This window comes from Dromiciops gliroides, chromosome 6 (assembly GCF_019393635.1).
Source record: "Dromiciops gliroides isolate mDroGli1 chromosome 6, mDroGli1.pri, whole genome shotgun sequence".
Classification (NCBI taxonomy): Eukaryota; Metazoa; Chordata; class Mammalia; order Microbiotheria; family Microbiotheriidae; genus Dromiciops; species Dromiciops gliroides.
The window spans coordinates 228546829-228573753 of record NC_057866.1 but is presented as its reverse complement, the minus strand read 5'-3'; the positions used below and the strand labels follow the sequence as shown (position 1 = coordinate 228573753).

Below are 26925 nucleotides of genomic sequence, written 5' to 3'. Positions count from 1 at the left end.
AAAAGAAAGTTGGAGAAAGCTGGAGCATACCCTAAGGTATGAGGCGGCCCTTATTATATTAAAAGCAGACAGGTTGTATAATTTGCATTTCTTAACCCTTACATTGATTTTTATAATCTTACATTGATTTTTATAAATAGACCCTGCTTTGGTTATTTAATTAAGAGGCTTCTTAATAATTTGCTTATCAGTTTGGGAGCAGTGTGGAGAAATTTTTAAATGGCCCATATTAAATTTTCCAAAATACATGTAAAAACAAATTTTAACATCAATTTTTTAAAACTTTGTGTTCCAACTTCTCTTCCTCCATCCTTTCCCACCCCCCACCCACAAGAACTCGAGCAATTAAAAATAAGTTATACATGAGTAGTCATGGAAAAAGTCCCATATTAGCTAGTTGTGAGAGAAAACAGTAAAAAAAACCCATATTAAATTAATAGCAGTCAGATACCCAGCCAGTCAAAAGTCCCCAAATTAAGTCCCCAGATAGATTAGTCCTCCAGTAAAATTAGGCCCCCCAAATTAGGCCAAGTCAGCTAATAAAATACTCTTACATTTGAATGGTGGGAATTACAGCCCAATTATAATTTTTCTAAACTTATCATTTTTCTTATAGTTATAATTTTTTCAGGTTATTAATTTTTTTATAGACCTAAGAAGTCATCTATTCCAACCCCCATCATTTTGGATGTTAAATGACTTGTCTAAGGTCACAGAGTTTGGAAGTAGCAGAGCCAAGATTTGAATCCAGGTTCTTTGGTTCCAAATCCAGAATTCTTTCCACTGTATCAAGTCATAGAACTTAGAGCTGGGAAAAATTTAGTTCATCAGCTAAACAAAGCAGCCAGGGCATAGGAAGTAGCAAAATGCAAACATTGGTACTGAAGGAAAGTGTCAGAAGGAGGAGAAAGGGAGTAAGGCAGTACTGTAGCCCATAGCACTGTGTCCAAGTACAAAAATTGATCTGGGATCCAAACCCAACTCTCCTAACTCCAATGTCCAGCTCTCTTTCCAATTACTCCAAGCTATAAGGGGTTAAATCATCCAATGGGTGTGTGTAGTCTCAAAACTTTTCTAAACTAGGCAATCCATTGCACAGTTAGCCATAAAACCATAGCTAAGAGGGCCAAGTCCTGCAGGTAGATGAGATTAGAAATTCCCTAAGGTCAGAGGCTTGTCTTCTACCCTTTTACCTCCTTCCCCGGTTTTAGACAGTTTAGTGATCCCCGGAGGTGGGGAAGCTTCTGATAAAGTGATCATAGAAGCCCCTCATTTTATAGTGGAGAAAACTGAAGCCAAGGGAGGCTGAAGGTCATCCCCAGTGTAATTGTGTCCCTTTTACTTTGCTTCCTTTCCCAGGCATTGTGTTTGCACATTATGGTCCAATCTGGCGACAACAGAGAAAATTCTCCCACTCAACCCTTCGTCATTTTGGTCTGGGGAAGCTCAGCCTCGAGCCCAAGATTATCAAGGAGTTTAAATATGTGAAGGAGGAAATGCAGAAACATGGAGGAAATCCCTTCAGTCCTTTCCCCATTATTAGCAATGCCATCTCCAACATCATCTGTTCCATGTGCTTCGGGCAACGCTTTGAATATAGCAACAGTGACTTCAAAAAGATGCTTAACCTCATGTCCAGAGGGCTCGAGATCAGCATAAACAACCAGATTCTTTTAATCAACATATGCTCTTGGCTTTATTACCTTCCTTTTGGGCTCTTCAAGGAATTAAGACAGATTGAAAAAGATTTAACTGTTTTCCTGAAAGGAATCATCAGAGAACATCGGGAGGCCTTGGATATGGAAAATCCCCAGGACTTCATAGATATGTACCTTCTCCATATGGAAGAGGAGATGAAGAATAACAGCAACAGTAGCTTTAATGAGGACTACTTATTTTATATCATTGGAGATCTCTTCATTGCTGGCACTGATACTACAACCAACTCTTTACTATGGTGCCTTCTGTATATGTCATTGAACCCTGAGGTGCAAGGTACTTAATGACTGCTTCTGTTATCTGTGTTCTACATGTAGGACCAATTAGTCAGTCAATAAACATTAAGCACCTACTATGTGCCAGCCACCTTGCTTAGCACTGGGGATAGAAAAAGAGGCGAAAGACAGTCTGACCTCAAGAAGCTTACAATTGAATGGACTAGGCAACATGCAAGCAAATCATATACAAAGCAAGGATAGGTAGGAAATAATTAAAAGAAGGAAGGCACTAGAATTGAGGGTTTAGAGAAGGCTTCCTCTAGAAGGTGGGGATCTTAGGATTTAGAGTTAGAAGGGGTCTCGATGGCCACCTAGTCCGACCATATTATTTTACAAAGGAGGAAACTGAAGCTAAGTGACTGGTCCCAGATAGCACAGGTAGTAACAGAGATGGGAGTTGAACATGGGTCCTCTGATCACCTGCACTACTCCTACCTTTCCAGTCTTCTTCTTCTTTTTTTTTTTAATTTTTTTTTTTTTTTTGCGGAGCAATGGGGGTTAAGTGACTTGCCCAGGGTCACACAGCTAGTAAGTGTTAAGTGTCTGAGGCTGGATTTGAACTCAGGTACTCCTGAATCCAGGGCCAGCGCTTTAACCACTTTGCCATCTAGCTGCCCCCCCTTTCTAGTCGTCTTATGCCTTCCACTGTGGCCTCCTAGCTTTTCTACATCCATGGTGCTCCATCTCTAGACTGCTCTCCATGCTTACAATACTCACCCTCTTCCTCTCTACCTCTTGGCTTCCTTCCCTTTGTTGTTGTTTGTCCTTCAATCTCGAAGAGGACCATGACATCAGGAGGTGATGTCATGACTTGCAGTGAATTGGATTTAAGTGAGGGAAGGCTGTGCAAAGTTACTCTTTCCTTCAGAGCCATCTGGATTCAGTGGCAAGATAAACATAAGGATGACCAGAGATGGCCCTGGATGTTTAAGGCAATTGGGGTTAAGTGACTTGCCCAGGATCACACAGCTAGTGAGTGTCTGAGGTGAGATTTGAACTCAGGTCCTCTCAACTTCAGGTCCAGTGCTCTATCTATTGTGCCACCTAGCTATCCTTGGCTTCCTTCAAGTCCCAACCAAAATTCTGTCTTCTGTGAGAAGCCTTTCCTAATCTTCCTTAATGCTCATGCCTTCTCTGTATTGATTATTTCCAACTTATCCTGAATATGTTGTTTGTCTATAGTTCTACATAGACTTGTGAGCTCCTTGAGGGTAGGAGCTGTGTTTTGCCTTTCCCTAGAGCTTAGCAAAGTGCTTAATGTGCTTAATGAATGCTTGTGACTATTTCTGAGCCAGGCTATGATGTTGCCTCCAGGGGACATGGGCAAATTATCTCTTTGTCCTAGAATGCTATAGGGCAACTGAGCTGTGCCCAAGAATTTAGTTTTATCAACATTGGCAAGACCAATGCATTGTTAGGAAAGGGAAGAACAAAAAAGGAAAAAAAAAATAGGGAAATGTAAAGGTGGAGAGAGGGGGAAAAAAGGAAACAAAAAAGGGAAAAAAATATATATGGTACAATGAAGGTCTCCAGTGATTCCACTGTAGCTCACAGTGTTAGTGGTGTCACAAGTTGCTCATTCCTGATTTAAACATTTAGAACCCATGAAATGTGGTCTGACCAGGACATGGTATAGTGGGACTGTCACCTTCCTAGTCCTGGACACTCATATACCCTCGGGCCGTATTAGCTTTCCTGCCTCTTGTGTCATAGTATTATTCATAATGAGCTTTTGACCCACTAAGGTCCCTCTCCCCTAAACCTTTTTTTTTCAGATAAACTGTTTTTTATCCATGCCTACCATACCATGTTCTTCTGAAGTTAATTTCTGAGCGCAAGTATAAGAGTTTACAAGAGCATTCTGAATCCTGACTCTTACCCAGTGTGTTATTTCTCCAATTCAACTTTGTATCCTCTGCAAATTAGGTCAGCAGACCACCTATAGTTTTATACAAATTCTTTATGAAATCATAAAATATATACCATGGCACATCCTTCCAGGATCTTTGAAGAGTATTCCCTCTCTCTATGCATATCTCAGCCCTTCTACAACTTAGGAGATGGTCTTCAAGGGTTTCTGTGGCTAGAAAATGTAATTCTATAGCCAACCTGGTGATGAGCCTCCCTGAATTTGGGCTGGGACATCACTGGGACAGTCTATGCAATCTTTTCAGTGTGGTAGCATCTGACAGGATACTGTTGGTATTGCCCAGAACCATCTCTATGCCACCATGAAGCATGGGAGTAGGGATTTCAGTGGAGGGATTTGTACATAAAGGATAAGGGATCTGCATCTAGGTGGCAAAGTGGAAAGAGTGCTCGGTCGAGATTTGCAAAGACCTGAGTTCAAATCTGGCTTCAAATACTTACTAGCCATGTGGTCCTGTGTAAGTCACTTAACCTCTATCTGTCTCAGTTTCCTCAACTGTAAAATTAGGATGAAAACAGCACTTACCTCAGAGGGTTGTTGTGAGGATCAAACAGGATAATATTTTCAAAGTGTTTAGCACAATTCTTGGTATATAGTAGGTATTTAATAAATACTCATTCCTTCCTTCCTGCTTAGCTTCATACAAAATTGAATGTTGAATCTCCTCTTCTCCATATTTTCTCATCTCTCCTTTCCTTTTTCATACAGAAAAGGTCCACAAAGAAATTGAAAAGGTCATTGGTCCTGACAGAGCTCCATCCCTTACTGACAAAGTCCACATGCCCTACACAGAAGCCACCATCATGGAGGTGCAGAGGATGTCTGTGGTAGTCCCTTTTGGCATTCCTCACATGACTTCAGAAAAAACCAGTAAGTCCCTGCATGAGAGGTTGATTTGTTGATGGGTATGGGGTTTTTTTGTTGTTGGTGGTTTTTTTTTAAAGTATTTTATTATTTTCCAGTTACATGTAAGAATAGGGTTTTTTTGTTTGTTTGTTTTTTGTTTTGGGGGGGCAGGGCAATGGGGATTAAGTGACTTGTCCAGGGTCACACAGCTAGTGTCAAGTGTCTGAGGCCAGATTTGAACTCAGGTTTTCCTGAATCCAGGGCCAGTGCCTTATCCACTGTGCCACCTAGCCGCCCCCAAGGATAGTTTTCAATATTTGTTTTCACAGGATTCTTAGTTCCAAATTTTTCTCCCTCCTCCCCAAGACAGAAAGCAGTCTGATATAGGTTGTATATGTACAATCACATTAAACATATCTCTACATTAGTCATCTTCTGAAAGGAAAATCAGAGCACAAGGGGAAAACCTCAAAAAAGAAGGAAAAAAACAGTCCAAAAGTAGAAACAGTATGGTTCAATCTGCATTCATAATTCACAGTTCTTTTTTCTGGATGTTAAGAACATTTTCTCTTATGAGTTCTTTGAAATTGTTTTGGATCGTTGCATTGCTAAGAAGAGCTAAGTCTATCACCATTATTCATCATATAATGTTGCTGTTATTGTACACAATGTTCTCCTCGTTCTGCTCCTCTCAGTCAGCATCAGTTCATGTAAGTCCTTCCAGGTTTCTCTGAACTCTTCCTGCTCATCGTTGTGCTCAGCACAATAGTATTCCATTACATTCATATGCCACAACTTGTTTAGCCAATACCCTATTGATGGGCATTCCCCCAATTTTCAATTCTTTGCCACCACAAAGAGAGCTGCTATAAATATTTTTGTACATGTGGGTCCTTTTCCCTTTTCAATGGTCTCTTTGGTATACAGACCTAGCAGTGGTACCACTGGGTCAAAGGGTATGAACAGTCCCACAGCCCTTTGTGCATAGTCCCAAATTGCTCTCCAGAATGGTTGGATCAATTCACAGCTCCAAATGAGTATGTTGGGGTTTTTTTTGGGGGGGGGGAGGCAGGGCAATGAGGGTTAAGTGACTTGCCCAAGGTCACACAGGTAGTGTCAAGTATCTGAGGCCAGATTTGAACTCAGGTCCTCCTGAATCCAGGGCCACTGCGCCACCTAGCTGCCCGATGAGTATGTTTTTAACATTATTTTGAGGACAATTCCCTCTTCCACTGTGTATGGTTCAAATGATGGGGGTGATTGTGTCATCAGAAGCCATCAACTCCACCTGGCTCAAGGCAGAGCCAACCATTATATATCCTGTATGAGAAAAGGTATGGATTACATATTATATAACAATTAGGCATGTTTAATATGCCTATTTTGACCTTTAATCATCTGTTATTAAATAGTCTTCCAGACATCCCAGGGCTCCTAACCAAGTTCAAGACTGTTTGGAGGTTTTCCATTAAAACTATTGCCATGCTCTCCAAATCCAGAAAAGAAAAAAAAAGAACTATGGAATCTAGATGCAGATTGAACCATACTATCTCTATTTTTTGAGGTTTTTCTTTGTTGCTCTGATTCTTCTTTGACAGCATGACTAATGCATAAATATGTTTAATGTGACTGTACATATATAACCTATATCAGATTGCTTGCTGTCTTGGGGAGGGGAGAGGGAGGGGAGGAAGGGAGAAAAAATTGAAACTAGAAATCTTATAAAAACAAATGTTGGAAACTATCTCTACATGTAACTGGAAAATAATAAAATACTTTTATGGAAAAAAAAAACTATTGCCTTCTGGGGTCAGCTAGGTGGTGCAGTGGATAAAACACTGGCCCTGGATTCAGGAGGACCTGAGTTCAAATTTGACCTCAGACAAACTTGATACTTACTAGCTGTGTGACCCTGGGAAAGTCACTTAACCCTCATTGCCCTGCCAACTAATTTCTAAGTCTGACGAAGGAAAAGAAACAGCAAAGTCTCCAAGCCATAAAATATAGGTTTATTGAGAGAGGGCCTATCTCACAATAAAGTCGGTCAGTCAGGGCTTGGACCTGAAAGTCCTTGAGTTACAGAATCAGTGGGTTTTTATACCCCTCCAGAGCTTGAATGCTTCTATACCACACTAATTAAAAGTATCTAAAATTAAAACATCTTCTTAGGAAATATGGAAACTGCCTACATGACAAATGTCAGCATTTTCCAATACTCTTATCAGTCTTCTTCTGGCAACAGGGTCATAATTCTGCTGCATGATCCCCTTGAGTCAAGCCTATCACTCGTGGTTTCTAAAATGTAGTATTGCTGACTATTGTATCTTCTGATATTACTTAATGCTTGACATTGGAAAGTATCATCTGACATTATTAATTAGAAAGAAAAGAAACTTAATCTACTAATACAATTAAAATAAGATATCTAAATATAACAAGTCACAATTTTTCAGTTAATATGCTGATTATTATCATAATTAAATCACTTTAAATCTCTTATAACTAAGGGGTGGGGAAAATCTCACTCACATGTCTAAATGTGGAGTTAGGGATTTTAGTGGGATAGGGGAAAGGTACTGAATTTGGAGTCACTTGACATCTCAGAAAGCAGACACTTAACATCTCCGGGCCTTAGTATCTTCATCTGCAAACTGATTTCACCCAGAAGGCTTCATGTGTGAAGCAAGGATTCCCACTGTCATCAATATTATTCAATATTATGTTGGAAATCCTAGTAATAGCAATAAAAAAGAAACAGAAGGAATAGGGAATGAGGTAAAACTATCTCTTTTTTGCAGATGATATAATGATATACTTGGAAAATCCCAGACTCAACTAAAACGTTAGTTGAAACAATAATTTTATCAAAGTAGCAGGATATAAAGTAAATTCACATAAATCATCAGCATTCCTATATATCACAAACAAAACCCTGTAAGAAGAGATAGTAAGAGATACCCCATTTAAAATCACTCTATACAATGTAAACTATCTGGGAATACAGAGTTCAAGTGCAGCCTAAGACACTTGCTAGCTGTGTGACCCTGAGCAAATCACTTAACCTCTCTCAGCCTCACTTTTCTGTTCTATAAAATAGGGATAATAATAACATTCACCTCCTAGGGTCATTGTGAGGATAAAAATGAGATATTTGTAAAGCACTTTGCAAACTTTAAAATGCTATATAAATGTTAGTTGTTTTAAATATATGAATGTTACTGGATGAGTAAATCATAACTGAGGCACTATTCATTTATTTCTCTACTTCTCAAAAATTTTTATTGTTATTATTTATTTTTTAATCATTTAAATTCTAAATTCCCTTCCTCCCTCCAACCCCTCTCCTGCCCACTAAGAAGGCAAGCAATAATATATCAATTGTGCCTGTTATATCATGCAAAACATATTTCCATATTTTCCATATTAGCCCTGTCACAAAAAAGCAAGACAAATAAAGAAAGTGAGAAAATTAGAATTTGCACTGTTCCCTCTCTGGAGGTGTATAGCATTTTCGTCATGAGTCCCTTGGAATTGTCTTGGATCATTGTATTGAACAAAGTGGCTAAGTTTTTCACTGTGCATCATTGTTGCAATATTGCTGTTAGTGTATACATGTTCTAGTCTGTTCACTTTACTCTGCATCATTTCATGTATGTCTTACCAGGTTTTTCTGAAACCATCCCTCTCCTCATTTCTTTTTTTCCCCTTTTTAGTATATTCATACAACTCAACAATCTATTTTATTACATATCTACTGCATGCCAGGTACTGAGGTAGGTTCTGTGAATACAAAATACAAAAAAGCAGGTCCTGCCCTTTAGGAGGGCATTACATTCTATTGGGGAGATTTAACATGTACTTAGATAAGGAAATGGTGCATCAAGTAATTGATGGGCATTCTCATGATGTCCAATTCTTTGCCACCGGAAAAAGAGTTGTTATAAATATTTTCATACATGTAGGTCCTTTTTCTTTGATCTCTTTGTGAAAGGTTTTATTGCCCAGTTTTTTATAGGCTTTTGGGCATAGTTCCAAATTGTTCTACAGAATAGTAAGATCAGTTGATAACTCCACCACCAGTTAACTAGTGTCCCAATTTTCCCACATCCCCTCTAGCATTTGTCACTTCTTAAAGGTATGAGGTGGTCCCTCTATCTCCTGATAGGTACCCACACTTATTCCCATAGATTTTTCTTTTACATAATGTATACCTAGAGAAAAGGTTATTTACTTGTAATGCCTTATATAAACAAGCATATCTCTTGCATTTGTATTCTTATGTTGCATTAGAATTGATGAGCTTCATTTTGGCAAACAGAACCAGGTTAAGAAACTAAGTAGTCTAAGAAATTTGGAGATGTTTATGGAATGATGAGCTAACCATGGTATGGCTTATGTGTATGTGTATTTTTCTAGTTCTCCATGGGTACACCATCCCTAAGGGTACTCTAATTGTAGCCAACCTGTGGTCAGTACACAGAGACCCTGCCATATGGGAGAAACCTGACAACTTCTATCCTGAGCGATTCCTTGATAAAGAAGGAAAACTTATCAAAAAGGAATACTTTATTCCATTTGGGATTGGTAAGTTCCACCATGGAAAATTGACTCTGTTCACAAGGGAGTTGGAACCAAAGGGCCTTTTATCATTTCATCTCAAGATGTTAAAGAAAAAATAACAAAATAAAACTCAGGTGCTCTTTTTGTTCCCATAATGTTGGCAAGCTACAAGTTAGGATAAAATGGATAATTTAGATAATGCTTTTCTACTATGATCAATCTTGAATTGAAAACAAACCTATCATCATGGATTTTCATCTTGGAAACTATTATTACTAATAAAAACTAACATTTATATAGTACTTTAAGGCTTTCAAAGTGTTTTTGCACTTGTCATCTTGTTTCACTTAATCCTTACAACAAATCTGTGAAGTAGGTGACACTATTATCCCTATTTTTCAGGTGAGGCTTAGAGTGGTCAAGTGACTTGCCCAGAGTCACACTGCTGGTAAATATATGAAGCAAAATTCAAATTCAAGTCATCTTTCAATTATAATAAATTATCATGCCATCTAGATGCCCCAATTCTACTACCAGAAATAATGTTCAAAGCTACCCTCAAACACAGACTGCTACTTGAATTAGAGTTACCTACGGGCCTTCTGCCTGAATTGCTCTTTGGGAGGTATGGGACCTTGACTACTGCCAATCCCTATTTTTCTAAAGGTCTTAGATTAGAGAAATTATGATTTCTTTGCAATTAAAAAAAAATAAAGTGCTTTCAAAATGTTCTTACCTTTATTCTCCCTAATAAAAATTGAGGGTAGCATCCGGGAGTGGATAAAAAGCTAGCTTCAATGTCAGGAAGAACTGGGTTTAAGTCCTGCCTCTAACACATACCAACTGTATGACCCTGGGCAAGTCACTGAAATTTGTCAGTGCCCCAGGTGATTCTTAAATCCATTCATTACAGAGCAATGCTAATCTTCTGCCCTGGTCAAAGGAATTTCCTCAAGGGAGTTCTCTATATCAGCAATGTCCAATACAAATGAAAGTGATTAAGACTCCGTTTGCACTTAGAAAACCACAAGATTATCACTGTTTCCTTGTATTTTCTATTTATTTTGTTCTCTATTTCCCAATTACAGTTTAACCTGGTTAGGGCAGCACTCCAGACTCCTTCGTTGACACCTCTGTTGTACACGAATAAAATCACAAGGAAAAAAAGGGCAGCATGGGGAAGATAGAGATGACCTGATAGAGGGCTTAGGGCCAGGTCTTGTGCTGAGTGCTTTATAAATAGCATCTCATTAGGCTGAGTTTTGTTCTCTGACCCTGCTTTGATTTCGTGTCACATTATGGGAAGCAGTACCCTACATTCTACAGAGCACATACACCCTTGAAACCATCTCTCACCCCAGGTCGATTTTGTGACATCAGCGCTCTCATACTCAATTTTTTGGATGCATAATCCCTGTTTAGTTTTGGCCAAGCCCTTCTTTTTCTCCTGTAAAAAGGTCGGGCAGTAGAGATAAACTCATACCCCCTTAACCAAAGCGTATTTGGGGGTTTGGAGCTGGAAGGGAGCTAAGAGATCAACTAGGCTACCCAGAAAGATTAAATCAATTGCTCAAATGTCAACATAGCAGGAAAATCTAAACTCATGAGCCTTACTCAGTCGTTTTCAGTTGTGTCCTAACTCTTCATGACCCATTTGGGGTTTTCTTGGCAAAGATATTAGAGTGGGTCGCCATTTCCTTCTCCAGCTCATTTTACAGATGAGGAAACTCAGGCAAACAGGGTTAAGTGACTTGCCCAGGGTCACACAGCTAATAAATATTTTGAACTGGAGTCTTTCTAACTCTAGGCCCAGTTCTCTATCCACTGCACTATCTAGCTACTCTGTGCCACCTAATAGTGATTCCCAATTCAGTACTTTTTCTTGATTCTGTCCAGCCCGTGATATTTACTACCATAGATAATTGAATCACCAAATATTGTGGCAGATGAATCATCCTCTTAAGGGGTGAAGGCATTCCCCTGCAAAATTATTTTTATTAATACATAGCTGCTTAGCTGCAGTGTGTCATAGTATATAGGAAGCTGACTTTGAAACCAGGTCTTTTCTGCATACTAACTATGTGGACTTAGGGCATATCCCAGTCTCTCCTTGGTTTAAAACAAAAGTGTCAAACATGCTCCCAGCCCAACATTCAAGTACCTTGGGAACCTGATTAAAATGTAATTGGAGAATGCTTACCAAACAAATAAAAATACAACATAGATATTGTTAATTTGTGGTTTTCTAAATCAATATGCTTCCATAGGAATCCACATAGGAATCCACTGTTCTAGGTAGCGCTCTAAAATTTAAATGGCCTAGAAGGTACTGACCTGCATTGGCAAAGTTTCCTTATCTGTGAGTTCCCTGAACAATAGAAATCATAGGTCCAGGTCTACATAGATATCCATATTTATAGTCATCCATAACTAGTAGACTTTTGGAGAAGGAAATGGCAAACCACTCCAGTATCTCTGCTAAGAAAATCTCAAATGGGGTCATGAAGAGTCAGACAAAACTGAAAACAAAAGTGGGCTTTTATCCACTAATGGATATAATTGGGAAAATGTAATTAAATACAATTGGGAAATACTTCAAAAAAATTAAAAGTCGGGACAGCTAGGTGGTACAGTGGAACCTGAGTTCAAATCCGGCCTCAGACACTTGACATTTACTAGCTGTGTGACCCTGGGCAAGTCCCCCACAAAAAGAAAAAAAAAGTCCACAATAGGTATGGATGTGGACATAGATAGATGTTGATAAAAATATAGATATAAATAACATGTCAATATGGAGAGATAGAGGTGTATATATACACCTGCATTTGAAAATGAGTAGAATTCCACATAGCTCCATGTGGGAGGGGTGGGAGGACATGCATGTAATCCCTGCTGCTGGGGAGGTTGACCGTGGGTTCAGGTGAGCCTCTAGGACCAGGCTGCTTAATGAGGATAAACCAGCCCAGGTCAGAAAACCAGAACAGATTCAAGCTCCTAAAGTGATGTGAATAGCTGAAGCCCTAGCAGCCTGGGTGAGATGGGGAGCCACAATCTCCATACTCCTCCTCTAAAAAAAAGAATTTCACAACAATCAGATTGGTCCTATGGGGGGAAGGTGGTAGTTATTTTACTTATTTGTTTTTAATCTCCTTACTTTAGGAAAGCGTGTATGTATGGGAGAGCAACTGGCAAAAATGGAATTATTCCTGATGTTCGTAAGCCTTATGCAGACCTTCACCTTTGCTTTACCTAAGGACTCCCAGAAGCCCATCATGACTGGGAGATTTGGCTTGACTTTATCACCGCATCCATTTAATGTGATCGTTTCTAAAAGATGAAGAAAAGACCCAAGAAGAGATGGTGGAACAGAAAGTCAATTTAAGAACAAAATTCTTCTGAAATGCTGGTTCCTCCTTCTAAAGTAACTTACAAGCATTTTGAGGCTTAAAAATTTCTGGTTCCAGGTGCAGGTTAGGGGGAAGTCGAAGAGGAAAAAGGCAAGAGTGGGAACTTGCCTCTCAAAGAGAATACCTGAATCCTAACAGAAATACCCCAAGCATGCCATGATGTCATCAGTCTGGTCACTTGTATTTGTAAATTTACTTAAGTAGATAATGGCCAAGGTTCTGAACTGGGAAACAGAAAACATGTATTTTAATCCTAGTGTTCAAAACTAAGAAGTCTATTCTCTCACCTCCTTCTGCCTCGGTTTTCCCATATGTAAAATGGGAATAACAATTTCTAATTTGTTGTTCTTATTGAAATGAACTTTTAGGAAAACATAGTGAGTTTTTTGAGAGCCAGGGTTGAAGGCAGACTGACTTGATTATTGGTTGCTGATAACAGTGACAAAATATGGAAGCTCTATCCAAACTTAAATACTTTAGAACAGCAGTTCTCAAACTTTTTGGTCTCAGGACCCCTTTTACACTCTTAAAAAATTATTGAGGAATCCCCAAAGAGCTTTTGTTTATGTGGATTTATCTGTCAAAATTTACCGTATCAGAAATTCAAACATCTTAATACTATTTATGAAAATAGTTTTGACCTCATAAATTCACTGAAAGGGTCTTGCAGACCCACAAAGGACTCCAGATCATGCTTTAAAATATACTTTTGGGGCGTCTAGGTGGCGCAGTGGATAGAGCACCGGCCCTGGAGTCAGGAGTATCTGAGTTCAAATCCGGCCTCAGACACTTAACACTTACTAGCTGTGTGACCCTGGGCAAGTCACTTAACCCCAATTGCCTCACTAAAAAAAAAAATAAATTAAAAAAATAATAAAATAAAATATACTTTAATTTCAGTTGGGACTTAAAAATGGAACTACATTGGGCTTAGCTTTTTTTTTTTTTGCTTTTGCTTTCTTTCTTTTATTTATGTGGAGAAACATGTTGAAGAGGAAAATTCAAGATTTAACTTTTACAATCTATCTTAAAGCCATATTTATTTAAATCTCTGTAACTACCTCTGAATGCTCAGTGTATGCATGAGTGATAAGCACCACTAAAGAAATAAGCTGTGTTGATGTCACAAAATTCCTTCCTTTCTGAGTTTTGCTTGTGATGATGTAGCTTTCTTTGCTTCTTGCACACTCACTAGCTGTAGTGTTTAGGTTGGCTTTCTTCTTGTGGTGTTGACTAGAAGAGAATAAAGATTTATCAGGGAATGGTTCTGGTTTCAAATCTCACCACACTTGCTCCATGTGCCTTTTCTCTTTGACTCTTTCCAATGCACTCAACCCTTTCCTTCTAATAACTTCAAAGTCCCAAAACAAAACAACAACAACAAAAGCATGTCCATCTTGCCTGCATGGAACCTGGCAATTGGTTTTTCAACAATCGTATTTGAAAAGAGCCTACATCAGGAATTCTTAACCCAGGGTCTGTGAATTTAGGTGGGAAAAACTTTATGTCTTGATGTTCTCTAACCTTTGGAATCCTGTGTATTTTATTTTAGGTACTTAAAACTATTCTTCTGAGAAGGCAGTCATAGGCTTCCACAGGCTACACAGGGTGTCCATCACATCAAAAAAAGATTAAGAACCTCTGAGTTAGAAGGACTCACCTTGTATTTAATATTCTTTGTCAAACTGAGCAAAATGGCAGCTTGCTTTCTTCTGAGGCAGCTGTTTGGGAAAAGCTACTATTTTATCCCAGCCTACCAGCCCAGGCAGAAGACAAAATCCTTAGAGTAAAGTTCCTATGTTCCTTTTTCATTGTGAAGAAAAACCTTTTTTTGGAGAATATTCTGCATTCACTAAAGGATATTGAGTATTGTTCTCCCTTTTCCATTGCAAATATAGGATTGAGTGAAAGAATAAGTATTTATTAAGCACTTACTATGCACAAAACCTTGTGCTAAGTCCTGGGAAGATACAAAGAGAAACAAGACAGTCCCTCCTCTCAAGAATCTCAAATTCTTTTTTAAAAAATCTTTAATTTATTGTTATATTTTTCCCACTTATACATAAAACAATTTTAACATTCATTTTTTAAAATTTTAGAGTTCCAAATTTCTTCCCTCTCCTCTCCCCTCCTTGAGAAGGTAAGCAATTTGATATTTATTTATGCATATGCAATCTTCAAAACACATTTCTGTATCAGCTATGTTGTGAAAGACAACATAGGCCAAAACAATAACAACAAAATAAAGTTTAAAAAGTATGCTTTGATCTGCATTCAGACTCCATCAGTTCTTTTTCTGAAGGTGGATAGTATTTTTCATCATAAATCCTTTGGATTATATTTCAATAAAATGAATAATAACTAAATAATAATTTTAATACAATTTAAATTGTATTGCTGAGAATATTTAAGTCATTCACAGTTGATTATTGTACATTACTGTTGTTACTGTACATAATGATCTCCTCATTCATTTCACTTTGCATCAGCTCATCTAAGTCTTTTCAGGTTTTTCTGAGAGCATCCTAACAGTATTTCATCATAGTCATATACCACAACTTGTTCACCCATTCCCTAATTGATGGGCATCCCCTCAATTTACAATCCTTTGCCGCCACAAAAAGAGCTGAGAAGCTTATGTGCTAATATAAGAGAGGCAACCAATATGGAAGTTTCCAGGTAACAGTCACAGAAAGGTCTCACAGGTGTAGCTGATGTAAGATGGTAAGTGTTGATGCAGGCCTCGTGCTGATAATTAACTGATAGACCAAAAGATTTGAACTAGAAATTGTTCATAGTTATGCAGATTCATATTTTATATTCATGCATTGGAAACCTTTCCTAAGCCTTTATTCTATGCATGATCCTAGAGTAGTGTGAAAGGGGAAGCCTGGAGAGGGCAGGGGTTCTGCTTGGAGCATGTAACATTGGGTATTCTAACTTAAAGGAAAGATTTACATTGGACCTTTGTGTGGTCTGAAAATGCCATAACTCTGAATGGATGTCATTGATTTGAATTGCTTTGAGCTACCCTGTGTTTAATTTGCATCCTGGACTCTGTTGTGCGTCATTTGCCATTGTAAATAAAATGCAGTTCACAGGAACTCTGCCCTCATGGGGATTATAGACAGCATAAGACAAAACATAAAGAACTAGTACATGATGTTGCAAGGGACAGACTGCAAAATACCATTTTCAGGAGGTTAAGTAAACAAGTAAAACATGCGATTTTAACCTCCAGAGGGGACAGACTGCAACACCTATGCACCAGAATATTTGGTCTCCTCAGCTTGGAAAGAGGATTTTTTTACTCTCCTTTTGGGAGACAGGCAGTTGTTAGCTATTGTTACTCCTTGAGAACAGAAAAAAAAAAAAAGGCAAAAATACAGTGGCTGCCCTGAGATGTATATGGACAAGAAGCCCTGAATGATCAGAGCTTCAGTCCGTTAAAACTAAGGCAGGCTCCAGAGCCCCAGCTCCTTGGGTTCAGACACTCAAGATTCCTCTTATTCATGATCAGATTTTCTGTTATCTTTTTAATCCCAAATGGGTTTATCCAATCACCCCCATAATCCAATTGATTATTGTTTTATAAAATGGAAAGTAAAGCCAGCTTAATAAAAATGTTGGTAGGAGATGGAAGTAATACATTCCAGACTGGAGTATAATTGGTTTTTGGATTAGCTACCCTTTTTCCTTCCTTCTATTCAAGATATTGGCCACATAGAATGATTCAGATTTGAATCTTTTGTCTAAAACTGAAAAATTCTTGGGATAAAAGAGCCACCAAGGCACCGTCCTCTGCCACATTGCTGGCCCTGTGACCCTGGGCGGATTCTCAGGGTAGTCTAATGGGCTCCTAATCTCCATTGGTAGGCCTCTTGGAGAATTGACTGCCAGGACAATCTGTGGTCTGGACAAAAACAGTCAGTGAGTTAGGGAAGTTATCCTAGAGATCTTAGGAGAAGTCAATGTATGAATTAGATTGCACTTTGAAAAATATGTCTAACTAGTGCCCCTATGTGTTTTTAATTTCAGGAACAGGCTCATTAATTTGTACATGAATTTTCATTATTACTAACCAAAGATTTTTTTAGTCTACTTTATTATATCCTGCTTTGTATGACTGTCAATTAATTCAGGTGAATTTTTTGTACTAAATCACTTGGAAAATTTATTTGTATAAGAATTTACTTAAAGAATTTGTAAACCACAGTTTTTGCATTATCTTTGTAAAAAGGAAGCATTTTATGGTTGTTTGAATAAAATATATTTTTGCTTTCATTCTTTTTTCATTCATTCAACAGTTATTAAGGGGCTTTGTGTGCAGAACACTATTTTTTGAGGGCCCCAAGGAGAGAGAGAAAACTTTCCTGAAAACTGGTCTCTGGCCTCATAAAGCTTTATAATCTAGTAGAGAGATAAGTAATAAACATAGGTAATGGTGAATATAGAATGTTACATGATATGTGTGTTCAAAAAATGGAAAACAAAGTCCTCTGTGAGGCCTGAGAGTCTTTACTGACTAAAGGAGACAGGGGAGGAATCATGGAGAAAGTGGCATTTGCCTCACCAAAAAAAAAAAAAAAAAAGAATAGAAAGTGGCATTTGGGATGGGTCTTGGACTAGGCCTGGGAATTCAATAGGCCAGGAGTGGGAAGTAGAGTATTCCAAACATAGAATCAACAAAGGCTCAGGAGGTGGGGGGCACAAGTGTTTTGTGGGAACAAAATGGGGTCCAGGGTGGCTGGATCATCAAGTGTGTGGATTTAAGTATTCTGAGATTAGGCTAGAAAATGTTAGCTGACCTATTACTACTCCTGCTTCTAGGTTTGCAAAGGGCTTTACAAATATCTCATTTGATCCTCAAATGTGCTATTACTATTCCTGTTTTACAGATGAGGAAATTGAGGCCGGTGTGACGAGTAAAACTAAATGTGTGGTTGCCTTATTCCTGTCCCCAGTGTGGGGAAAACTAGCTAGGGTTTACTTATAAATTAGAAATGTTAGCACCAGTTTGGGGATTAGGCATTTATTAGTGAAAAAAGAGAACACCTGGGTCAGAAAACCAAGAAAAAGCCTATCTATCCTAGAGGACACATAAGGGTTCAACCTGGCCTGCTCTTCTCCCAAATCTGCCACCACCTCAGAGTTCCAGCCACAAAGAGGAAGATCCTATGCCTGTCAGAGTGGAAGCTCCCTGCAGGTCCCCAAGAGAGGTGACCCCACACACTGCTATAATTGGCTGGTAGCATTCACTCCATTTTTTGATGTGACTTGAAGGTGGTCTTTAGTTAACTTTCTTTAGTTAGTTAGGGGTTGGGCAGGGAGGGGTTCTAAGTCTACAGCTGCTGAGAACAATACTCTTGAGGACCAGGCAGGTGTGGCTTCAATCAAGTCAACTTTAAGTGAGTTAATTAGCAAAGTCAATCACTCTCACTCAATTCAATCAATCCAAATCAATCTCCTCCAGGTGGGGCCTTTGGGTATTGGCAAATCCCATGATTTTCTCACACCAGCAGCAGTAAAGGGTCACACAGCAAGTATATGAGGCAGGATTTGAATTCAGGTCTTCCTGCCTGTAGGTCTGGCATTGTATTAGCTGCCTATAGTGGCTTATAAAATATATATTAAAACCTCAGTAATGACTGGGTGGCACATCTGAAAACTGAATCTTTCCTCAGTAGGACCTCTGAGAAGAACTGGGAAAAGAGCCTTGGGAAATTTGGCAGGGTGATTGTTTTCTCTCCCTTGAAAGTGACAGCCTCTCCCTGACTAACCATAGCCCTTGGTTAGTAAGAAGACATTTAAAATTTTTTTTAATAGTTGATTTTTCCAATTACATGTAAAGACAATTTTAAACATTCATTTTGGGGGGGGGGGCAGGGCAATGAGGGTTAAGTGACTTGCCCAGGGTCACAGAGCTAGTAAGTGTCAAGTGTCTGAGGCCAGATTTGAACTCAGGTCCTCCTGAATCCAGGGCCAATGCTTTATCCACTGTGCCACCTAGCTGCCCCTTAAACATTCATTTTTTAAATTTTGAGTTCCCAAATTTCTCCCTCATCCTTAAAAAAGTAAAAATTTTAAATAGGTTATATCATGCAATCATGTAAAACATTTCCATATTAGTCATGTTGTGAAAGAAGATTCAGACCAAAAGGAAAAAAAAACATGAAAAAGATAAAGAGAAAAATTTATACTTCAATCTACATTAAAACTGTCAGTTCCTTCTCTGGATACAGAGAGCATTTTCCATCATGAGACCTTTGGAATTGTCTTAGATCATTATATTGCTGAGAAGAGCTAAGTGATTCATTGTTGATCATTGCACAATGTTGTTACTGTGTACAATGTTATCGTGGTTCTGCTCACTTCACTTTCCAGGTTTTTCTGAAATCTGCCTGCTCATCATTTCTTAGAACACAATATGTTCCATTACATTCACAAAACACAACTTGTTTGGTCCTTCCCCAATTGATGGGCCTCCTCCCAATTTCCATTCCAAGAAGATATTTTAGAAAATTGGACAATTCGGTCACCAAATGTGACCCACAACTAAAATAGTGCTTAAAGAAAGAGCAGGCCACAAAAACTATTCATCAGTAAGTTTTCAATTCCCAGATCAGAATTTGGCAGAAACCAGTGCTTTTGGGCATATTCCTCTCCCACAGTAAATTAGGCTTGAAAAAAAATTATTATATGCTCTCTAAATCTTTGGGGCACCTCTATAAGATAGCAGTGGCAAGTGGATAAAGAAATGACCTTGGAGCTAGGAATACATCTTATCTCTGATAAATAAATATGATGCTATACATGCCACTTCTCAAATTATGACCTGTGTACCCCTGTGGCTCCCCAGGGCCCCCAAGTCAAAATTATTTTCATAAAAATACTATGATATTTTAATTTCTAATACAATAAATATCAATAGATATACATTGTAAAAAGAAAAGCTCTTGGGGGAGGGATCAGTAATTTTTTAAGGGTATAAAAGACCCAAAATTTGAGAACCACTGCCCTAGAAAACTCTCTACGACAACAGGCATACTTTGGAGATATTGGGGATTCAGTTTCAGACCACTGCAATAAAGCAAATGCTTCAGTAAAATGAGTCACATGAATTTTTTGGTTTCCTAATTCATATAAAAATTACATTTACACTATACTGTAGTATAGTAAGTGTGCAATAGTATACCCCCATATACATACCTGAATTTAAAAATACTCTGTTGCTAAAAAAAATACTAACCATCATCTGAGCCTTCAGTGAGTTACAATCTTTTTGCTTACAGGATGGTCTTGCCTCGATGTTGATTACTAATCAGGGTGGTGGTTGCTGGAGGTTGGGGCTGCTGTGGCAATTTATTAAAATGAGACAGCAATGAAAATTTGCCACAATGATTGATTCTTCCTTTCACTTGAACATTTAGCAGCCATTATAGCGTTATTAATCTGTCTAATTTCTTATTTATTTATTTATTTATAATTTTTTCCAAGTTACATGTAAAAAATAAATTTTTTCACATTGATTTTTAAAAACTTTGTATTCCAAATTTTCTTCTTCCTTCTTTTCCCACTGTAAGAAATCAAGCAATTCAATATAAGCCTTGCAAAACATCTCCACATTAGTCAGGTTGTGAAAGAAAACAAACAAAATACCTTTAGAAAGAGGAACTAACAAAAAAATTATGCTTGAATCTGTATTCAGATACCACCAGTTCTTTCTCTACAGATGGATTGCATTTTTCCTAAGTCCTTCTGGTAGCATACTACTCAACATTTCTTTAACAGTTACTATTGCTAACTGTTTTGCCCTCCATCCTATCCCCTCCCCTTGATATTTACTCTATTTTCTATCTTCTTTCACCCTATCCCTCCTCAAGTGTTTTGCTTTTTACTGCCCCCCTCCTCCAATCTGCCCTCCCTGCCTTCACCTCTCCCCCCTTATCCCCTTCCCTTCCCACTTTCCCACAGGGAAAATATATTACTACACCAACTTGAATGTGTATGTTATTCCCTCTTTGAGCCAATTCTGATGAGAGTAAGGCTCACTCACTCCCCCAGCTTCTTCCCCATCTTCCCCTCCACTCCATAAGGTTTTTCTTATTTCTTTTATGTGAACTACTTTACCCCATTCCACCTCTCCTTTTCCCTTTCTTCCAGTGCATTCCTCTTACCCCTAAACTTTATTTTAAAGATGTCATCATGGGGCAATTAGGTGACACAGTGGACAAAGCACCGGCCCTGGACCCAGGAGACCCTGAGCCCAAATCCAGCCACCCCACCCTGACTGCCCCACAAAAAAAGGACAAACAAAAAATAAATTTTTAACAGATATCATCCTTTCATATGCAATTCACAACTATGCCTTCTAAGTATATTCATTTCAGCTCTCCTAATATTGAGAAAGTTCTTATGAGTTAGAAGTATCATCTTCCCATGTAGTTTAACCTTTTAACATCCCTCATGATTTCTTTTTCCTATTTACTTTTTTTGCTTTTCTAGGGTCTTGTATTTGAAAGTCAAATTTTCTATTCAGTTCAGGTCTTTTCATCACAAATACCTGAAAGTCATATTTTTCATTGAAGTCCCATTTTTCCCCTGAAAGATTATACTTGGTTTTGCTGGGTAGGTGATTCTTGGTTGTAATCCCAGTTCCTTTGCCCTCTAGAATATCATATCCCATGCCTTCTGGTCCTTTCATGTAGAAGCTGCTAGATCTTTGGTTATCCTGACTGTAGCTCCACAGTACTTTAATTGTTTATTTTTAGCTGCTTGAAATATTTTCTCCTTGACCCCAGATCTCTGAAATTTGGCTATAATGTTCCTGGAAGTATTCATTTTGGAATCTTTCATGAGGTGATCAATGGATTCTTTCCATTTCTATTTTACCTTCTGCTTCTAAAATATCAGGGCAATTTTCCCTGACAATTTCTTGGAAGGTGATGTCTAAGCTCCTTTTTTGGTCATGTTTTTCATGCAGTCCAATGATTTTCAAATTATCTCTCCTGGATCTATTTTCCAGGTCAGCTGTTTTTCCAATGAGATATTTCATATTGCCCTCTATTTTTTTATTCATTTGGATTTGCTTTATTGTGTCTTGATTTCTTATAAGGTCATTAGCTTCTATTTACTCTATCCTAATTCTTAAGCAATTATTTTCTTGAGAGAGCTTTTGTGCCTCCTTTTCCATTTGGCCAATTTGGCTTTTCAAGCTGTTGACTTTTTTTCATGACCCTCCTGCATCACTCTCATTTCTCTTTCCATTTTTTCCTCTACCTCTCTTACTTTGTCTTCAAAGTCCTTTGTGAGCACTTCCATGGCCTGAAACCAATCCAAATTTTTCTTGGAAGCTTTGGATGTAGGAGTTTTGACTTTGTTATTATCTTCTGAGGGTATATTTTGATCTGCCCTAAGAAACTTTCCATGGTTCACTGCTTTCTCTGCCTGCTCATCTTGGCCACTTGTTTCTTGGCTTTTAATTCCTTATTAAAGTTGGAGCACTGCTTCCAGGATGCACTGTCCCAAGATTCAGGGGATCCCAGGTGGTATGATTTAAGGAGAGGCTCGTTCTCAGCCTGTCTGGCCTATAAGCAATCACAGACCTGCTTGGTCTTTAACCCAGAAGCAGAAATCTCATTGAAATCTGATTCTCTGTAGTCTGCAAGCTTGGCACGTCTGTTCCCCCTCCCCACTGGGCCTCTTCCACTCAAATCTAGTTCCTGGGTATCCACCTCTGCTCCCTCAGAGACTCCCACTATTTCCCTCCAGGCAACTACTGGACCCCCTCACCAGTCCATGAGCCGAGATTCAGAAGAACCCACTGACACTGAAGATTCTGAGACTCTGGGGGCACGGCCTGCCTGGGACTAGATCTTCACCGTGAGCTGAGTTCCTCTCTCACTCTGGTATAACAAATCTCTCCTGCCAAACTTCTAAGCTGTCTTTGACTGGAAAACAATCTTACTCTGTTCTTTTTTGGGTTCTGCTGCTCCAGGCATTTTTTGGAGCTGTGTGGACAGATGTGTTGGGAGCTCCGAGAGTCACAGCCTTTCCTCCACCATATTGGCTCTGCCCCCCTTGGTCCAATTTCAAAACTAAATCTTAGGAAATAGGGAATTCAGAGGAGAGGGAGAGAGACACAGACCAGCAGTTGGCGGAGCAGTCAGTCAGAAGACAACATTCATTATCTTATAAGAGTCCAGTTTGCTATGCCTCAAAACAGTTACTATACATAGTAACATCAAAGATCACTGGTCATTGATCACCATAACAGATATAATATTAATGAAAACATTTGAAATATTGTGAGAATTACCAAAATGTGACAAAGAGATATGATGTGAACATGAGCTGTTGGAAAAATGGTGCTGACCAAACATGGTGGCCAAAACCTTCAATTTATAAACATCTCAAAATCTGTGAAACAAAGTACAAAACAAGGCGTGCCTGTGTAGGTTTCAGAGAGGGTGTTGACATGCATTGGAAAAGGGAATTTCTTCACTCTGAGAACTCCTTATATGAATTAAGTCATAGACCTAGTCTCTATCTGTGTAGAGAAAGGCTAGGAAGAAGACACTGGAACAAAGAACAATTGTACTCCCATCCCAACCAAGGGAAAATAAGGAGCTAACAATGTGATTTCTGTTATCTACCATTTGAAAAATATACTTAGAGTAAAGACAGGGTTGGGTTTTTTCTTCTTCTTTATGTCCGTTGTGGCTGCTACTCCTTGATCTGGGAAGGGGTGTGTGTGTGTGTGTGTGTGTTTGTGTTCTTTCAAAGTACACTCCCTCCATCCTGCCCCACCTCAATTCCTCTTTTTTTCTCTAAGCTTTTTCATTGTTCTGTGGGCCGAAAGCCTCTGAAATTTTATTACTTTCTGCCTAACCAAAAGTATCAACACATCCTAGAAAGCCATCTATAATCTACTTTTGTGCACAGTGGACATGTCCAAAGGAGAGCAGCCAAGTGGGAAATGAATGAAGAAGTAGGTTTTCTTGCCTCCTTTGAAGTTAGAGAACTGTTTGTATCCTTTAACCATTTATCTACTTGGAGATGACTTTTGCTTGTGGCAATTAGTCAGAAACAGCCTCTAACTGAAACCAGCCTCTAACTTGTGAATGTCTGGAGCCAAACAGAGCAGGCCAGAGACAGGTGAGTCAGGAATTAGAGAGAAGTTTTATTTTCAGAGTGAGGAAAAGGGCTTGCAAGCAAGGAGGGCTACAAACACATGTGCCAGGGTCCTGTTCCTAGTCAGGGGACCTGAGGTAGTGTGAGGAGATCTCAATATTTATGACTGCCCAGTGAGTTGTAGCCATGATGATGAGGGGGAAGCAAGCATGTGACAAGCTTGATTCATTGCAGGACTTTCTGAGTTTGTCCTGTGCTTGCCCAGATCAGAGAACACCTGGCAGATTGTATGATTTTTCCAGAGGGTGAGATCATCCAGAGGGTGATCACAAAGGATTGTTGTCCTGCCAAGCTCAGGGCACAGCTTGCTTGCTGGGCCTTGGCTCTGGAAAAAGGGGACCTCCTAATATTCCCCCTTTTGGTCAAAGGGAGAGGGTCTGAAAGAGCCTCTACCCTTCTGGCTAACAACCACAAGAGGCCAGTTGGGTCAGGATGAGATATTCCCCAGGGGGTCAGTTCCTTGAGGGAACCTATTGGGGAAGCATGTTCCAGGCATTATTGTTAGACGTTGTTTGCTTGCAAGCAGAAAATGGAAGGGGCAAGAATGTAGAGGGGATAAATGCCAACACACACTTGAATCAGGGCCTTGGTGGCTGGGCACATAACACAAGGGAAGAAGAAAAAAAACTAGAACAATATATTCAGTTGTCTTCTGAAATCTTGGGACAGTATTCTCATCTGGAAGTTGGCTGCTTCTGGTCCCTGGAGGGTTCTGCTGTCCACTCAGGAGCAGGGATTTTCTTTAGGTGATCCAGGAGTACACCCACAACTTTGGAAGCTTTGTGAGTAGTTAGAAGGACCTGGTAGTTTCTGGTAGGAACCCTTATAAATATAGTTACATTTATGTCAGATTACAGATCACGTACAATGAACTAGTTTTGAGAGGGGAGATTTACATGTCACCAAGGTAACCAGGAAAACAAACATAAAACATCTCAAAACAAAAGACCAAAGCAATACAGTAATTATCACAAATTAACATCAACTCTCCTTGTATCCTAGTGACACATTTCAACGTCCATTTTGAGTCCAGATGTCTCATGTAGTCAGTCATCTGGTACCTAGATATCTTTTCTTGGACCATAGGCCTTATTCTCAGGACAGCTCTGAAGGGGGCTCTGCTTCTCTGGTTCCAAATCTAGAGATTCCTAGATAATTCGGCTAGTATCAAGATTTAATATAATTTGGTACAGTGACTTAATTTTGGTTCTCTAATCTTGAAACTTCAGAGAATTTCAGTTAATATATTCCATTTGCTATTTCTATCCTTACCTAAATCCTGAACCTGATATAAAACTTTTTAAAAAATTTATGAGGGTTGGGGGCAGCTAGGTGTCGCAGAGGATTAAAGCACTGGGCTCTGGATTCAGGAGGACCTGAGTTCAAATCCAGCCTCAGACACTTGACACTTACTAGCTGGATGACCATGGGCAATTCACTTAACCCTCGTTGCCTTGTGAAAAGAAAGAAAGAATTATCAGGGTCCAACTGTAAAATGAACTCCCCTGCCTTTTAATATTATAAGACAGATACTTTAAAAATGGGAAAATAATTTCACTTTCTTTACCATTATCAATACAATTTATGTGTAAAATCCAATTAATCCTTAATTAATAAATCCTTAATCCAATTGTGAGAATTTATTGCTAAAACATATTCAAAGCCTGATTGTTTACAACAGATAAATTTAGAAGCCAATTATATGCATCTGTATATAGTTCCTAGAAAAACATCTAATCCTGTTGCTTTCCTTAAAATTTACTACTCCATTTATTTAGAAAACTTTCACATTACATCTTTGTCTTATTGCTTTGCCTAATCATTTCCCCCTTAGGAGGAAGGCTATCATCCCTATATTATAATTTGACCACAAACATAGACTTGCATCTTATATTAGTTACTTGGAGATGTTCCAGTATCAATCTATTGTACTTACAAAACTTCTTGATTATAGAAATTAGCTATAAAAGGAAAAAGAGGGGGGCAGCTAGGTGGTGCAGTGTATAAAGCACCGGCCCTGGATCCAGGAGGACCTGAGTTCAAATCCGGCCTCAGACACTTAACACTTACTAGCTGTGTGACCCTGGGCAAGTCACTTAACCCTCATTGCCCTGCCAAAAAACAAAAAACAAAAAAAGGGAACAAGAGGGACATAGTTACCACAATGTCATATATCACGATGGGGGAAAAATTCCCTCAGTTTATTTTCCTTCTTTACAGATCAGGAAACTGGAGCAGAGTAAGATAACTTGCCTAAGATTACATAGCTAATAAATTTCTTTAACCAGAACATAATTCAAATTTCCCTACATTTTTCTAGCATTGTTTTTCAACACTTGGATTTGAGAATCTGATCTGAGATGAGAGGGGTTAACAGAATGAGAGAGAGAGGGTCTCCGACCAGAGATCTTTGGTTTAAACAATCCTTGCTGTGAAGTGTAAACCTTTACCCGTTTTATTTTTCTTTTTTCACTCTGGGGTTCCTTCCAAATTATCTGCCTTCCTTCATTGCCTTAGCACAATGGAGCCATCAATCTTCAGGGGAAGAGTCATCTGCCTTTAACTTTTATAAAATTTAATACTTATTTTTCCTTAAAACATTCTACAGAGTGGTACCCCAGTGCTTACTAAGATATTTCAGAAGGGAGTGAGTTCCTGGAATTACCACAAACCCTAGGAGTTTTCCCCTGCAATCTAAAAGTGATTACTCTTCAAACTCCTTAATGATTAATCTCCAAACCTCCAGAATTTGCTGTGTTTTTATTTGTTTGTTTTTAAAAGAATAAACATTTACATTAAAAAATTGAGTTTCAAATTTTATCTCTCCTTCCCTTCCTTCCTGCAGCCCTCCCTGAGGCAGTAAGCAGTCAGATATAGGTAATACATGTGCAATTATATAAAACATTATCATATTAGTAATTTTATATGGGTTACAAGAATTGGAAGAGTCCATAAACTCTCTGGTAAATATAGTCCTGGACAACCGGATTGT

At 38.8% G+C, this 26925-nt stretch overlaps 1 protein-coding gene across 1 annotated transcript in view; it reads left to right on the top strand.

Annotated features, from left to right (window-relative positions):
* The window catches only part of LOC122732958 (cytochrome P450 2U1), a 31410-nt gene extending 17858 nt beyond the window's left edge, over positions 1–13552 (top strand). The window contains 4 exon segments of the mRNA XM_043973413.1: positions 1360–1995; positions 4636–4797; positions 9190–9357; positions 12493–13552. Of these exon segments, the coding sequence (XP_043829348.1) occupies positions 1360–1995; positions 4636–4797; positions 9190–9357; positions 12493–12671 (1145 nt within the window). The 3' untranslated portion in view covers positions 12672–13552.
* Positions 13553–26925: the final 13373 nt, after the last annotated feature.